The following is a 16,564-nucleotide window of genomic DNA, read 5'->3' as shown; positions in this document are numbered from 1 at the left end:
GGCTGTCCACACTTCTGTGTTATGCGTGGAATATTCTGTGCCCACTCCTGCCTTAAAACAGGTAAGGAGCTGAACGACTCCCTGACTTTCTTTGTAAGTAGTTCTTCTCTTCACAAATACTGGGCTAAATTTCTGCATGGTTATACATTACCGGAAAGGGTTGTCCAGCCAGGCTGCAAAATGTTTCTCCAGATGCATTCAATCTAATTAGGGAATTCACTGCTGTCAGTTCCCTATCTCAGAGATGATCGTGTGGCCTCTAAAATTCTGTATTGAATATGTTATTGTTAAAGCAAAATTTTCATAGAGCTGTGACCTCTAACGTGTAGGAAAGCTTCCATGATTCAGCACTGCAGGGTCATGCTGTAAAGAACAGATGTGGTTTTGGTAACCCTGGCGTGCCTGCTGCTGCTGCTGTTTCTTCTGTTTATGGCAAAGTGCAGTAAGCCTGTACACAGAAGTGTGTAGACCGGACATTTCTCTTCATTGGGCTGTGTATGAAATGGCTAAACATGTGCAACAAATCTCATTGGAAGACTGAGACCAAATCCAACCTCCTCTATTTCAATTCCTTTTTTTTTTTTTTTTTTTTCTTTTTTTTTTTCTTTCTTTTTTTCCCCAGGGATTGAGCTTTATGGTTTTAAGGAAAAACAACACAAGTGCAATGCCTTTTGAAGCTGCCTTGCTTGTTCACCTCCCTCACATCAAAGAGCATCACATCTGAATGAGATGAATACATGGGAAAAATAACAATGTGCTCCCCCTTCCCTTTCCACTATAGTGCAAAGAAGGAGGGAGACTTTTTGATAACAGATATAAAACAGACTTGTTTCACAAATTGATTGATGGCTCTTATGAATAAAGAGGACAGCAAGAACGAGACAACTAGGGGTTATTGTAGGCAACATATTTGAAGAGGATACACTTGAAAGCACTTAAAATAAAAGGCAGAGAGCCATGCCAAAGTAAAAGAACTTGAAAGACATTAAACATTCAAGTGCTGATTGATGATGACTATTAGGAGTTAACACACTTACAAGAGCAAAACCTGGATTTCTCTATGGAGTTGCTGTCACTGAAATTGAGTCTTTATGAAAAGGGAAGAACAAACAAACAACAAAGGTGAACGAAGAAGAATTGGAATTACATACACAGAGTAGGTATGAACAAATAAAGCTGAATGCTGAAAGAAAAATCCCTTTGGAAAAAAGGAAAAACAGTGAGAAGAAAAAAAAAATGATACCTGAATGGATACAAGTCTTAGTAGCATAGGCAGACTAATCAGTAATAAAAAAACATTTCCAGGCAACCATTTCTCCTGTACCCACTGACTGCATCATTTTCAACACGTCTCTGTAACAAGTGGTTCTGGCCACCAGGGCAAGGGGGCAGCTCCAAGGACAATACTGAAGGTCAAAATCAGAAAAAAAAAGAAAAAAAATAAAATAAAAAAAAAAGGATTTGGGGGGGGCTTTCCTTGAGATATCCTTCATCACCCTCCCTCACTCTGAAGAGCTTTCACTCTCTCCTCATAGTGTTTCCTTGCTCTAACTCAGTGCAGCTAGCATCGCTTTGGCTCTTTATTAGCAAGTGTAAAGAACTGGGAGGATGAGGAAGTATGGGCAGTCAGCAGACCGAGATGGTTAATTCCAAATGCTTCGATTGCTCCGGGGCCTGAAACGGCTCTTGCTAGTCTTCTACCAGAAGTCAGATACTGGATTGGATAGACCCTTAGACCTGATGTATTGTGGCAGTTCCTACATTTCTACAAGATTAGAGAAGATTACAGAATAGAAAATTGGCTTACTTAAGGGATGAAGAAGCCTTAAATACTTCAAGCATCAGTTAGGATAAACATACATTTAAAAGCTTCTCCAAATTTTCTGAAAACCTGGTCTGAAAAACTGCCTGAAAATATTTTCAGGAGCTTTTCCTTTCCAAAATGTCTGGAGCTAGACAGAAGAATGAAGCAGTAAAGCAATATTGGAAGTATTTAACCTTTTTGAGCCTTAACATTTCAGCTCAGTTCCATGTTCTGTTTGGCATATATTTTTGAATCAGTTTGACCAGGCTTAATTGATTTGGGACAAGCAATGTGATATTTTTAATGGGATTTATGTCAGCAGATTGTATTGTCAGCTGCTTGCTTGCACTTTTTTTTTTTTTTTTTAATTTTTTCCCCTTTGTAGTTCTGTAGGTGTAACAAGGGAATTTGAAATAACATCTTGGTTTTTCAGTCTGCTTTCTGCTGTGACAATGGGAGATGTGGTCCACAGGGCTCGATTTTATAAAGGTTATGCTTGATTGCAAGTTCTTCTGGAAAAGGCACAAGCTTATGCTTATTTCTTACAGTAAGATGAACATACCTAAAAATTTCTGTTGTCTTATTTCTAAAGGTACAGATATAAGACTGGCATCCCAAGCGACCAGAAGTCTTCAGCAAATGAACACCATTAAAGAATATGACTGTCAGGTTGTAGCTTGTAATAAGCAGAGCAATATCTGCAGATTATGTTTTAGATGCCTAAGGGAAAGTATAGGAAAAGCTTTTGCCAGGCGTAAGCTATGGATCACTCATTATTCTCTCACACTGACAAATCTCAGACTCTTTCATGAGCAACAAATTTATTTTAAATGTAAAAAATATATAAACCCCAGCCACCTAAAGTACAAGTTAACATCTTAAAAAGAGAAGACCAAATGTATGTCTAGCTAGTAATGGTTAACTCTCGTTTGTGTGGCTGGCTGAGTAATACATATACTCAATATACAAGAGTGAGCACAATGTCAAAAATGAAGACCCAGTCAAGCTGGAGGAGGGTGGACTGGTGGTATCTGCCCACATACGTCTTGTCAGAATAATTCCAGTTCAGTTCACAACAAAACAGCTAAAAAGGCAGAGAAGTCCAAAGACAAAACCCTTCAGACAATGAAAAATGCTCCTAGCTAGTTTCTAGCTAGTCCATGCAGCCGCTTTGCTTCCTGCATTCTCCTTCCCTCCCTGTTGGATGGGGAATGCTGCTGCTCCCTTCAGTCCCACAGCAGCTTGCTTTTCTTATTGGAACCAGACCTTACCTAAGAAGGGAAAGGCCAATGTACACAAAACACGTACCTCATTCTCCTTCTTGTCAAGGCAAAAGAACGTAAGTAGTGGTCATGTGGAGAGCTATGGTGGATATTTTAGTGAATTCATATGAAAAACAAGTTCCCCAGAAGCAGCTGTCCCTTTTTGAAAATTTCTGCCTGTATGTTGTAATAAATAAAATTCAGTGCTCAATGATCTCTTGTTCACTTCAGTGACAAATGCAGGCTGGAAATCAGCTTGCTGAAGAAACTGATTACAGAGATTGGGAAGTTCAGTGTTACTGAATGGTAAAAGCATTGATAACTTTGTTCACTGAAGTGCAAATGAAAAGAGCCTACCAGCAAGAATTGAAATTCTTGTCTCTCTGTTATTTCTGAAGCTGCAAATCTTTGTCTCCTGGATTAGCCACAGGATAATTGATTAAATGTATTGACATTCCAAAGTCCATACTTGCTGAAGTGATTCACGGCAGCAAATCAGTGTTATACCTGAAGGGACCGTGGCTATGAATTCAAACAAGTTTTTGGTAGCATCCTGTGCTGATATTCCACAGCTGAGATAAGAAATACGAAGAGCTATTAAACACTGAATCTAGCACAGATGTTTCCTGTTAAAACATGTTAGTAAAATTCTGGTATTCAGTAGGCCTTTAGTATCCACCCTCTATCTGTGGTATTAATTTCTAGGATTTCAGAATAGAACAAAAAAAGCAGACATATAATATGAAAGAAGACCCACTGGGGTGTTTTCTCTCCCTCCACTTTCCATTTTTCTATGTTCCTTAATCTGTGTATGGAATCCTTTTATGGGGGCAACATGGATAAGACAAAGCTGGTTCTCCATCTGGGAGTCACTCATTGCAGCCCAGTGCACCACAAACAAGCTTTTGAGCATATGCTACCTACATAAGTGGTGATGGAGAAAGGCTGATTGTGCCCTTCGCATAACCATAGTATTGTTTGCCAAATGACCAGTCTGTGCTTGTGGCTTTTAAGTAGCTTTTGTTCAACAAACTGCTTGGAAAGTGCTTTTGCTTGAGGAAGAAGCTGAGCAAAAGGCTGAAGGCAAACTGCTGAGTGATAGGGTGAGTGCTGTAGGAACACCACAGGTCAATAACCAAGGCAGTTGCCACAGACCCACTCAAATGAAGTGGTGGCAAAGCTCATCTTTCTGGAACTTGGTGGGGAGATAAAAGAGAAAGCACCAAGCATAACAGTAGTTTTGTCCAGAACATGCATTGCAAACACAGACACAATTTATTGTGTAAACCAACTTTTCAAGACTCTTTCAGGCATTTTTATTCAGTGTTGAATGTCAGCTTTCCTTTCTTGCCCACATAGATATAGGCAATGGATATATGACTTTAAAGGCTTAGGGATCTAGGGATTACTTATATTTTAACTTCTGTTTTCTTCTACTCTTCAGTGTTAAGTTTGCACCAGAAAAGTGAATTCCATTTGCAGAAGTCCGTAATGCCTTCTGAGACAGAACTATATCTGATACAATATGAAAAGATAGGGGTACAGTGTCCTGTAAAAGTGACTTGAGGTCTCAAAAACTTTCTTCAAAGTAAAAGAGCTGCCTGTGAAGGTTTGCCCACATAGTTTTAGTTTTTGAAAGTAATTTTAATGCCTTGATTAAGAATTACAAGTACCAAGGAAAGAAGTAGATTCCTGACGCTAAAATTGCACATTTTTTACCAGGAGGGGAATACCAGGGTCCTGTCATCCACTGGCCCTGAGCCCATCCACGTTGGTTCAAGTGAGGACTCTGCAGCAGTCAGACAAGGCTGTTATAATGGTTCCTCTCATCTTGAGCCCATCAGCCAGTGTTCAGAGACATTAAGAAACTGAATCCCTCATGTAAGCTGTGGTTCACTGATCCTCCTCCCATTCTTCCAGGTGTTAAAACTGTAAAGACAATTTATTTGCTATTCTTGAGGGCAGAGAAATAAAGCTCTAGGACATGATTTAATTGCAAAACAGTCATCACCAATTAACTGTGATTTTGGGTTTTGCTTTTCTAATAGTTTGGCATTTTAGATGTTTACTTTGCAAACACTAAGAATGGGTCCCTGAGTATGACCATGGCAGTATCACTAGGGCTGATGCTAGAGAAATGATAGGGTTTGAGACAATTCGTTTTCAGTCTTTTTTTGGTCTTTAGGCACTTGATTCATCCAAATACTTGAATTATGTAGCTATTTCTATAAAGTTCAATTAAATTACTTAAAAGTAGGCACATGTTTAAAATCTGCTGGTTTAGGATTTCTCAGTAAAGTTCCATTTATGAGATTCAGGCACCCTAGTGTAATTCAGAATCTTTCACCAGGGCTGATGGGTTTGTATTCACAATGCTGACAGCAGAGATTGCCCCAGATTGTGATGTAGCACTGGGAGGATTTCCTTCATTCCTTTTTGCCTAGTCACTTTGCATGCTGTTGTCATTAAGCTGTTGTGGCTAGCCATGGTTGTGTTTTCCTGGTATGGGGTGATTCCTGGTACAGTCACTGGTGCAAGGTGCTGTAAGTCTCTGCTATTGTACCTTTCTAGTAAATAGCCAGGGAAAGAGGAGTCTGATCTGATCTCCAGAAAGACCATTAAAAGTTTCAGCCCAGCTACAGCAGATCATCAAGGACTGTTTCTATGCGTTTTTAAAAATATATTTATTAATGATAAAATCTAATAGCATGACAGTGAGCATTGTAGTTTCCAGCTATTTTGTCTTTCCTTTTGTTCTGTCTCCCATACTCTGCCCCTGAGAACTATTTCTCCCTTTCTGTCTGCATCTTTATCTGTTGGCAGTTCTCTCCCTTATTCTTTACCTCCTCCTTGGCACAGGTGAGACACATTTCAAGCTCTCCTGAGAAGGAGGTTTCCAAACCATCTGTATATGTCTCCCACTCACTGTAGCATTGTTTAAAGGTTAAAAGGAATTATAAAAATATTGTGTGATGTCCTCTGCAGCACCAGGCAGAGCTGGTAAAAAGTGTGCCCAAGGCAGATGTGTTTAATGCCACCATTAATATTGTTTACAGACTGAAAAGGAAAAAGCAAGGAAAAATAGCTTTTTGGCTTCTCAAGCTGTTTTTGTTTGTTTGTTTGTTTGTTTGTTTGTTTCTAAACTGTTCTGTTGCCTGTTAAGAGATATCTTTCAACAGTTCTGCAACATTCAGCTTAAAAACATGAACAATAACATCATATCTAATATGTCAAATACATCAGGAAACAGGTGTTTGGAGCTGGGTTCTCTCTGTCTCCCGGTTCCCTGTTAGCTCATAGGTAATGCACGCAACTTTCTGTTGGCTCGGATGCCCCACTGAAGAGGGGGGTTCAGTAGTATTTATTTTTCCATAATGTGGCGAAGTTGAATGAATCCTCTGTAAAAGACAATGTATTTTCTGGAGAAAAGGTGCTATGAAAATCAAAGTAATAGTTCTGTATCTAAATGGATGCTTCAATCTAGCAGATGGAAGTAAGGCTTAAGAAAAACGTGGAACATTTTTTCCCTTGCATATTTCTGCTATTTTTGTAACTCAGAACTCACTTTGAAATGAATGCCTGTTAAACGAACATAAATGTTAACAGAATACATTTTCCCACACAGTTATATGTTCCCACATCAAAAACTTTAGTTACTGGGTTTAGGCCGCACACGTTACCAGGGCAGGCTCTCTGCAGAGGCACACAGCCACGCCGCGCTCTGCTTGCTCAGCTTTGCTCCTCTGCAGCGGGGCCTTGCTCCCTCCCACCACCTCCCTGTACCTGTTGGGACCCTGCACATTTCTTCCTGAGGAAGCTAATAGCTCTAGAAATGTGTTGACTGTCTTTTACAGTCCGGTGGGCTGATCAACTTTCTGTGGGCTTTGAGTAAAGACTGGTTGTTGGCAGTGAGGGGTGAGGTGTGCCAAGGCTCTGTTCACAGCAAAATGATGACACCCCCAAGGAGGGTCTGCGTCCCCATGGCCCGCTGCAGGTAACTTGAGGCTTTTTGTTTGCTCTTACAACCAATGACAAACCCAAACTGCTTCACACACAGGCTCCGGGCATCTGCTCTGATTCCTGATTCCTTTTGTAGGGCTTCTTACTGAGGAGCATGATAGTTGTCTTTCCCAAAGCCATAAGATGTAGCATGTTTGTTGAATAAGTTGGGAGAAAAAGCACAGGTGTTGATTCTGGTAAAATATCAAGCTGCCCAATGGGCTTATGGTGATGGGGGAATAGGTAAGCAGTCTGAAATGCATTTACTTTGGAGAAAAAGAAGAGGGCCATGAGCAAACACCTCATCCACGGAATGCAGACCTTTCTAACCCCATACTTAGTGTGGCGATATGGACCTGCACTGCTATGTCTCCATATTCCTTCACTGTACTCCGTGGCACGAAGCTCAGAGCAGCTACTGCTGGCTTGCAGTGCCCTCCCACCATCTTTAGGACCAACACAGAACTACATAGCCAGCCTCTTCCTCCCAAGATTTGTCTAGCTTAGCTCAAGCAGGGCTCAGTGCCCTGTTGTGTGTTCCTTTCTTTTCTCCATTCTAATTATAACTTCAAAATTATTATTAGTTTTTTTTTTTTTTTTTTTTTTTTTTTTTTTTTTTTTTTGTAATTTCCAGATTCCATTTGGCATCTTGTACCAAAATTTCCTGCAGAGAAAGAACTCAGGCTATTGGACAGAAACCTTTCTTGGCACCTTCCCTCACAGATGGTCCAATCTGCTCTGCAGCGCATGCCTGACAGCTAGTTAATCTGGCAGTGCAGGAACACGCATTTGAAAATGCAAGTTCTAGATCAGCTTCAGGTAAGCACCTCATCTGTGTTCTGTAACCCAAAATTGTAGGCATGCAATGGCACACAAACCACGTTTGAAGGGAATGTTCTTTTTACCATCACATATGAAGATGTTTAGGGCAATTTACAAAATGTTACAAAAAGTGACCAAGAAAAGTAAGCTCATTTACTTGCTATTCAAGGACATTCACCTTCTCTAGAAAATAAGACAGGGCAGTCTAAATTAAAGATTGAAAGCCATTGCACTAAATAAAACATTTTCAAAACTTTGGCAATGTATTGAATAAATGCTTTGCATTGTAAATTTGTTTGGTCAGACTCTCTACTGAATTTAGTTAAACCATTCTACTTCAATATACTGTTCCTAAAATATCTTTGAATTACATATATTTGTCTCATGTAATGAACTCTGGGAAACTGCATCATGAAAAGTGCAGTAAGACTGCATAATATGTCATGGTTTTGTGTTACTGGTGCATTACACAAGTGCAAACTTTATTACGTTTATAGTAATTTCATTTTGACACAAAAGGCCTAATAAAGATGCATCATTGCTCAGTACCAAAAATCTGATATCTGAAACATATTTAAAACTCCATTTGTAACTAAATTTTTTTTTTCTTTATACAACTGCAGGACCAGTTTTTACTCTCTCCCCCCCTCTCTCTTTTTAGAGAAAGAAGTTTCTGTGTTTCTAACTACAAGATAGCATACTGATTCTTAAAAAATTCTTTCCTCCACTCTGTTTATTCCATATTAGTGAAATTACTAGGTGAAATCCTACAAAATTTATTACACATTAAATGCATCAGTTTTTGTAAATGCAAAAAGATAAAAACCGAATTTCACTTGTTCTGAAATCACAGTCTCCAAATAGCAGCAGCAAATTCCTCAGAATGGTACCGCACTTTTTGCCTGCCCATGCAGTATTTATGAAGAGATAAGTTAACACAAGGAATTAAATGAGTCATTTACTCGAAGTTTAAGGCTGAGCATTGATCAGAATATTTGATATAATATTTTCCCACTCCTTTTTCCTACAGAAATAAGAAATTCAAATCAAGAAATTGGGATGCCATTATGTCTTTATAGATCATATATCAATGTAAAATTTTAAATGGATGCAGAATTTCTCCATAATTCTTTTTATAGAAAAAATAAAAGTCTGCATAAAAGCTATTAGAAGTGTCCCTAGGGATTCCTGCTAGATTATGATAGTTTTTGTTATGGATTAATCTTAGAATATTTCACAGCGTGTTCAATCCTGAACATTTTTAAAAATTCACAATTTTATGAATAGTTCTTTAATATTATGCCCACATGCCGCATGCCCACAGTTCTGGCTTACAAAGGTTCTGAGTATTCCCAAGTTTAATGCAGTTCTAGTCCCTTTCCTCTAAAAATAACCTATTTTAAAATTAGCAGACACAATAATTTGGGCAATAGGGTAATTTCCAGAAGAATCATTCTTCGCAGGAGGATAAAAGGTTATGTTTAAACATACACCATTGCATATAGTTTTGTTTTCCATTTAGAATTAGGCAAAGTTGGTCCACCTTTAGGAACTGGGGTCATTTCCAGATTCTTTTTTGATTTAGATATAGTTTCTTTACAAATTTTTCACTTTTTTTGAGACTCTGTTTCATGCATTGTAATATTTATTCCTTTTGAGAGGAACAAAATACATAATGAAATTAAGTTCTTACTTGGAATTACAGGATATACGTATATTCATCTTAGATCTCAGCACAAAGCATGTCTAGGCTGTATCACTGGTGGATGACTACTGCTTAGATAGCTCCTTAGAGAGCTATCAGTGCTGTTATGGAGTGTTTTGCATACAGACAGTCTTCATTTGGAATTTTGACAACCTAAGGTTTGGACATAGAGTATTTGGTTTACATTGGCTTACATTTTGAGCCATGTATCCCTCTATTTTGCTGACACATTGTTGGGGAGCTATTACTGGAGCTGTCTGGATTACGTGGGGATGGTTTTATTTTATAAAACAATACAGAACAAAATAGAAGGCAAAAGGAATTGCTTTTGGGAGAAGATGATCCCATTGCTTGGAAGAAAAAAATTACCTGATGTTAAATTAAACACTTACCGAAATGAATACAACAGAATATGACAACAAAGAATTTAGATAATAACTTGAAAAAAGGGATTTAAACAATAACTTGAAAATAAGGATTTAGACAATGTTTCCTCATTCATTCAGTGCATGTGATAAGCTAAATCAAAGTTGCACAAGCAATTTTACATGAAGCACTTGGCTTTCTAGTGACGGCTACTAGTGATGAATTGCATGGCCCAGTTACTATGGTCATGATAACAGCTGACATTGTACAATGTGGACAGTTTCCTAATGTATCAAGTAAGGAAAGTTGAAATGTAAAATGCCCACGTATACTACCATTTCTGGAAGAAAGTGTTTCCCTAAAAGGCTGCTCAGTTTTGCTAGTGCCTGTGAATAGCACTGGTGGTAAGAAAGATGTTTCTGGACTTCACCCAGGCAAAGCGGGTGCACTGAGACTAGTGGGTGCAGGAAAGGAAGAACACTGAAAACCCGACTTTTCATGAGTTGAGCTTCATTCACAAGGAATGAACCAAATGAGGCAGCTAGAGATGTGAGCTGTAATGGCATACAGCAGGATGGAACAATTCCTCAGTGCTGGTGGCACCTCCAGGGCACGCCCTGAGGATGCAGCTCATAGCATAGGTATTGCGTGGAGATCCAGTCACCTCCTTTTCAAGCAACACCAAAATGCCATTATGATCCTTTCCTGGAACAGAAAGAACCATGAGGAAAATAATTTTCAGTCCCAGAAGAAAGTGAATAAAATTCCTTAAAAATTTGGGCTGCCAAGGGAGGAACTACTGCAATATATATAGTCCATAAATATATTTAAAATATCTGAGCTGCAGTGGCCAGTATGATGCCTTCTGGGAAGTAGGTATATTTTTCCATTTCTTTCAAGATTTGTTGTACTGTTTTGAGTGACAGAAACTCAGATCTATGGAAAATGGAAAAATTCAGAAGTGAGTGTATTCTTTTCCCTGGGCAGGCATTTTGGTTCACCTGAAGAAATACTGATCCTCCTCCCTTGCTGGTGCAAGTCAGATGGCCTTTTTAAAATTCCACAAATAATATTTTCATTACACAATTATTAGGGATTTTATATGGTGAGCTTTCTGGGTTACTATGGTATAAATGATATTACGTTTAGGCAACACACGCATCATATCCTTCAGATTCAACTGCTAACTAAATGAAAAAAGAACACCCTTTGACTACAGTTCTTGGACTTCAGTCAGTCAACCTTTGAAGAAACAGAATGTATTTTCTGTATAAATCAGACCAGACTTAAACAAATGGATCGATTTACATGCTGAATTTGAAGTTAAGATTAGGTATACAAAGGATATTACAAGAAACTGTGGTAAAATTAAAAAAAAAATCAGTACAAAGCTAAAGTTTATTGCCAGTACTGTTCTTGCCGATCAAAGCTATGCTAATGTGATCTAGGGTTACTTTAATATTTTGCAGCCTCTCATTCCCTCAGCGCGTGTTTTAAGCATGCATATCACTCACTCGCTTTTATAATAAAATAACTTGCAAAAGCCTTCTGCTTTGTATTGGCCTCCTGAGGTAGAAAGTCACAGAGATTTTAAGTCTCGCATTGCTTGCACCAGCTTCATTATGTTTGATGAAAGAAATATCGTGGTCATATCTCATAACATGCAGTACTTCCTCAATAACCAGATTGCTTTAAGGAAGGACATTTTTCACCTGGATAATGAAATCATATCGTAGTTATTTTCCTGGTCTTCTGTGTACGATACGTATAGGATGTTGGCTACATATTAATAACTACTGCACAGAATGATGGAAAGCTTTGAAAAGGGATTTTGTCTTTAGAGATGGATGTGTGGAGTCTCTATGGTCTTCCTGAAAGATGTACTGTGCAGCTTTTTATTCTCTGAGAGGAAGAGATGTATGTATAGTCTAAATATAATTATGGGTCAGAGTGTAAATAGTAGGCTCTGTGAAATCCATGACTAAGACCAGACCTATCAATTATGTCAGTGGGAGATCACTGCCAAGATCAAATGTAGATTATAGGCCTGGCTACATCTGCAGTCATGAAGCTTTGCTGGTGCGCCAGTCTTGGTGTGCTACCTTTAGCAAAGGGCGTGTTACAAATGTGGACGCAGCACATTCCTGCTTACTGCGGGTGAGATGCTCTTCCCCCGCCCTCCCCGCCTTCCCAGAAAAAACAACCTCCACACAACTGTGTCTGCACTAGGGCTTTTGCTTGTGTAAGTAACTATATGTCAGTTTGGTTCATGCTCATATCAGGAGTATTTATTTACCAGCTCTGACTCAGAAGCTTCTTACACGCGTTAGATAACAGCTGCCCGATGAAGGTGTGCTGGCACAAAATGATCTGAAGCCTGGCCTTCAGCTCATGGCCTAACAGGGCTAAGCTGAGCTCTTGCCCTATACCCCGGTGAAGGGGTTGAGCAGTGACAGGGGAGGCCCAGGATTTCCCGTTGTCTATGTGACTGAGAGGCACAAAAGGGGGAATATCTGGCATGCTACCATCACCATGCTGTGCGTAGTCGGGCCGGGATTCTGCATTATTCTGTGTTACATAAGCAGGTAGAGTCCTGTGCATGGCTATCAGAAACTGCAGTAAGGACCTTTAAATAAGAGATCCAGCCTGTTGGATTTCCTGCTCTTTTTCCTTTTCCAAGGTTCACTGCCCATCAGCCTTCAGGCATATCTTTGCAGCTGTATGCCTACAGCTGAAAAGCAGCCATGTACCCGAAGCTCCAGACTACATCTTTATTGCATCTTTTAGTCTTTGAGTAAGGTCTTGGCCATTCTGGACTAACTTGGGGGGTTCATATTATCTTTAAATTGGTAGAAAGTATATGTTAACTTTTACCAAGATCTATCTAAACAGCTATGAAGAAAACACTTGGTCTTTCTGTGAAAATTCCTTCCTAATCTCTATGAGTATACGTGACTTACTTTCTCTCAAGAGCATAAACTCCATGCTGACTACATTGCAATCCAGAGGGTGGTGGGTGAACACCTTCATCCAATAGTCCTGAAAGCAGGACAGTAAATCCTCATAGTTGCCAATTCCTTTCCTTCTATTGGATCTTGATGGACATTTTCATAAGACTCTTGATTCCACATGAGGCAGAAATCGAAATAATTAATTGCCTGGGATAACCCCAAATCATCTTAGAGCATCCAGAACCCCAGTCAGTCATCAAATTAAAATTGCAAAGGATGCTTTTCTTTCTAATCTTTGTCTTGGTAAGCAAGTAGAAGTAAAAGCTCCAAGCAGATGCCTAATTTGCCCTGAAACAATTCAATAGAAAACTGTTGGTCTTCTTGGGCATAAGACAAGATTACTATTTTAAAACAAATTAAGGCTTTTCAGTGTACACAGGACAGTATAATGACTGTTGGATTTTTGTTTGTTTGTTTGTTTTTGCCATACATTTTTGCATGGGTTTTATAACTGAGGGATTGCAAGGCATTTAATACAGAAGGAAAAGAGATGTTGAGTGCAGAATCTTTGTTAAACAAAGAAGTAGAAAGAACTTATCGAAAAAGGCTCGGAGGCAAACCAGTTACAGACCCATTGGCAGCAAAATGACCTGCTCATTCATCTTTCAAATTAAATACAAAACTTAGGTCCATGTAATTTGTGGCCATTTGAAACACTTGCATATTTTTTACTAAAGTCTGAATGCTGTTAATTTCGGTCTCCTGGCCAAACTCCAAACAGAGTGATTATTCTGCTTACTCCTTTCCTAAATTACAGCAACAGCTTCATAGGGAACAAATGCGTTCATAATTTGCTGACCTAAACTGCTCTTATATTGCTATGCACTATTAACAGTTGCTGTATTTCAAGCTATGGGTGGCTGCACTGGCGTGGTGGATTAAATGACCTCTGGGCAAAGCATGTATATCTTTCATTTGTTTAAAGTGCTTTGGGACAAAAGGTGCTGTATATATAAATGCTATCATAAAAATCATTTTAGACCCAAAATGTGTGGGAGCTGAAATGTGTTCTCTGAACAGGAGAAGCTCTTGGCATTCAGCAATACGGCTGGATAAAGGAAAGAGACTATGACTATTTGGGAACAGAGAATGTATGCCCATGGGCTGGGAAGCTGGTGGCCAATGATTGCCATGGAAAGGTGCTTTCACTGAGAAGCATTGCAAAATTGCAGAGCAAAATGGGAAACAAAAGGAGAATGGAGATTTACATGAAACAGGAGGCTCGGTGCTTTGGGGATACCTGCTCCTGTAAAATGAGGCTAGCTGGCAGGCTGCATTTTGTTTTCAGAAGTAGAGGAAAAAAAAGTTGAGAAACCTGGTAAACTTTTTCAGAGATTCAATGCATTGTTTCTTAAGGTTCTATATTTTCTTCTGATTGTGTTGCAGCTTCTTTAAAAAAGATCCATACTCTGCCTGGAAGGTGAGAGAAAGACTGAGACAGCGTAAGGTATGAACAAGAGGCTTTTACCCACTTATTCTTCATACAAGTAGAGATTGTACTGGAGAGGTTTTTTTCTTGAGTAACTTGAGTTAAACAAGTAGAAGGCAGGGCTGGGTTCCCATTCTCCCATTCTGCTAAGTGTAAGCAGCTCCTTTCTCCTTCACTGAGTTGCAGGCTTATGGTCAGGAAAAATCAGAAATTTATTCCAGCACCAAAGCTGCCACTGAAATATATTTTTAAATGGATAAAAGTCAGTTTAGTACTTAGCAAAACTAAGAAGATAGGACCTTCTTCAGAGAGCTGGTGATGTCTTGACACAGTGCTGTAACCCAGTGGCACTGCCAGTACAGGGTCCTGGAACTGCAGTGAACAAAAAGTCACACATCCTGTGCATTTTAGCAGTCAGAGAGACTGCAGACCATTGTGGATGGTCTCCTAACCCTTACCAGAACAAAAAGTGTGTTTAGAGAAATAAAAGTCATCTTTGAATAGGCTGCTATGAGTAAAACGGGTTCACTTTTCAGCAGAATTTATTTGCTATGAATAATTTGACTAGCTTTGTTTAATTGGCAGACACAGCATTAACCAACCATATCACATATCCCACAGGCTCTGAATCATGTTAGAAGCCTGTTGCACTGTTAAATGATCACTAGTTTTCCTGTTTCAACAATTATTTTAGTTAATCTTGCCAAGTATCCTTCCATTGATGGCAGAACATAATGTTAAATATTTTAAATTACAAAATATCTTTAGGATGGTGCCTGAACAGCATTTACCTCTCTCTCATCTTGGACTTTATTACTTTATCTTTCAGGAAAAAAACTTCAAAAGAAAATATAGAAAACTCTTAGTAAACACAGTGAGTACATTACTAACAATTTCAACAGAATTACAGATTCTCATTTTGATTTTCAATAGAATGTAGACATCTTAATCACATAGGAAAATCAGCAAACCCTGCAATATTTGGGTCTGAGAGTGAGTCAGTTGTTGATTGTTGACTTGAAGGACTGAACCTGGAAATTAAAACTAACAGTAGATTCCTAAGCCTCTCACGTGAACCAATTTGTGTTTTCACAAATATTCTCAGTCATATGTGACAAGGAATCTTATAATAAGGAATCTAATTTTAAGCTTTCATTTCTAATATCTCTGTTAAAAAAGCAGCTTGGTAAACCAACAAGTCTGAACAGCATCCAGACCACCAGGTATTTCTCATTACATTAAAAAAAAAAAAAAAGTGCTTACCTTGTGCCTTACTTGATGATATGTTCCACTTTAACATAAGCTTTTTTTGTAAGACGAAAGTTGAAAAAAGACTTTAATGAAGATTCACTCCTCGGGAACAGTGAATAGATATCACAAGCTAACATTTCTCCGTCGTATGTCCTCTTCAACAGAGACACAACTCCATAACATATTTGAGTGCTTGGTTTTGCAAAACTGGCATGTTCTTAAAAACGTTGCTAAATAAGATCATTGTGTACTACATTCATGTGCCAAAATACACATCCCCTATATATGTAAGACACATACGCATTTAGGCATCCAGGACAGGGTCTCAGAATTGGCTTTTTAACTTTAAAAATACAGGCCTCTATTATGGGCTAAATGCTATTCTCTCTATAAGACAACCATAACATTTGTGTACCCAAAATCAGCAGAACTGGTTCTCTCAAATTATAGCAAACTATCAGAAACAGAAGACAGAAAAGATTTAGGCCCAAATCCGGGCCATTTATAAGTCAAAGGCTGATTTGTCATTCCCTTAAAATAGACTGGTGACAGTCTATTTTAACTGATTACAGTACAATTACTTTGTACTGTAACCAATTACTTTGAAGCTGACTTTAGAGCAGAGTACAGGAACTGTGTATGAGATAGATCACATTTCCTGTTATGACCACAGATGCATTAGCTGGTATGCAGATCAAATATGCACAGTAGTCTTCTATATACTGGAACTCATACGGTAAAACAGGTCCATGTAATCAGGCAGGAATTTGGAAGGATGCAAAAATAAAAATGAAGTCCTAACATGGGATTTAATTGATTGGATATAGGGGCAGGTACAAAACCACTGCTCAAGGAAAGGCTTAGACAGTATGCAGAAACAGTTGGAGTGGTCTTTGTTGCCTTAGCATCAATTGT

General features: G+C 38.8%; 1 protein-coding gene and 1 long non-coding RNA gene across 2 annotated transcripts in view; one reads left to right on the top strand and one right to left on the bottom strand.

Moving 5' to 3' along the window:
• The window catches only part of LOC140003397 (uncharacterized), a 67,699-nt gene extending 51,979 nt beyond the window's left edge, over positions 1-15,720 (top strand). Inside the window, exons 3-5 of the long non-coding RNA XR_011811925.1 lie at positions 7,700-7,884; positions 14,356-14,416; positions 15,228-15,720. This is a non-coding gene — a long non-coding RNA (uncharacterized lncRNA). The remainder of the gene's footprint in view (positions 1-7,699; positions 7,885-14,355; positions 14,417-15,227) is intronic.
• The window catches only part of LIPC (lipase C, hepatic type), a 71,924-nt gene extending 55,818 nt beyond the window's left edge, over positions 1-16,106 (bottom strand). The window contains exon 1 of the mRNA XM_013104950.5: positions 15,662-16,106. Within this exon, the coding sequence (XP_012960404.1) occupies positions 15,662-15,698 (37 nt within the window). The 5' untranslated portion in view covers positions 15,699-16,106. The remainder of the gene's footprint in view (positions 1-15,661) is intronic.
• Positions 16,107-16,564: the final 458 nt, after the last annotated feature.

This window comes from Anas platyrhynchos, chromosome 11, assembly GCF_047663525.1.
Source record: "Anas platyrhynchos isolate ZD024472 breed Pekin duck chromosome 11, IASCAAS_PekinDuck_T2T, whole genome shotgun sequence".
Classification (NCBI taxonomy): domain Eukaryota; kingdom Metazoa; phylum Chordata; class Aves; order Anseriformes; family Anatidae; genus Anas; species Anas platyrhynchos.
Note: the sequence above shows the minus strand (reverse complement) of the source record. Positions and strands in the feature narration are given on the sequence as shown.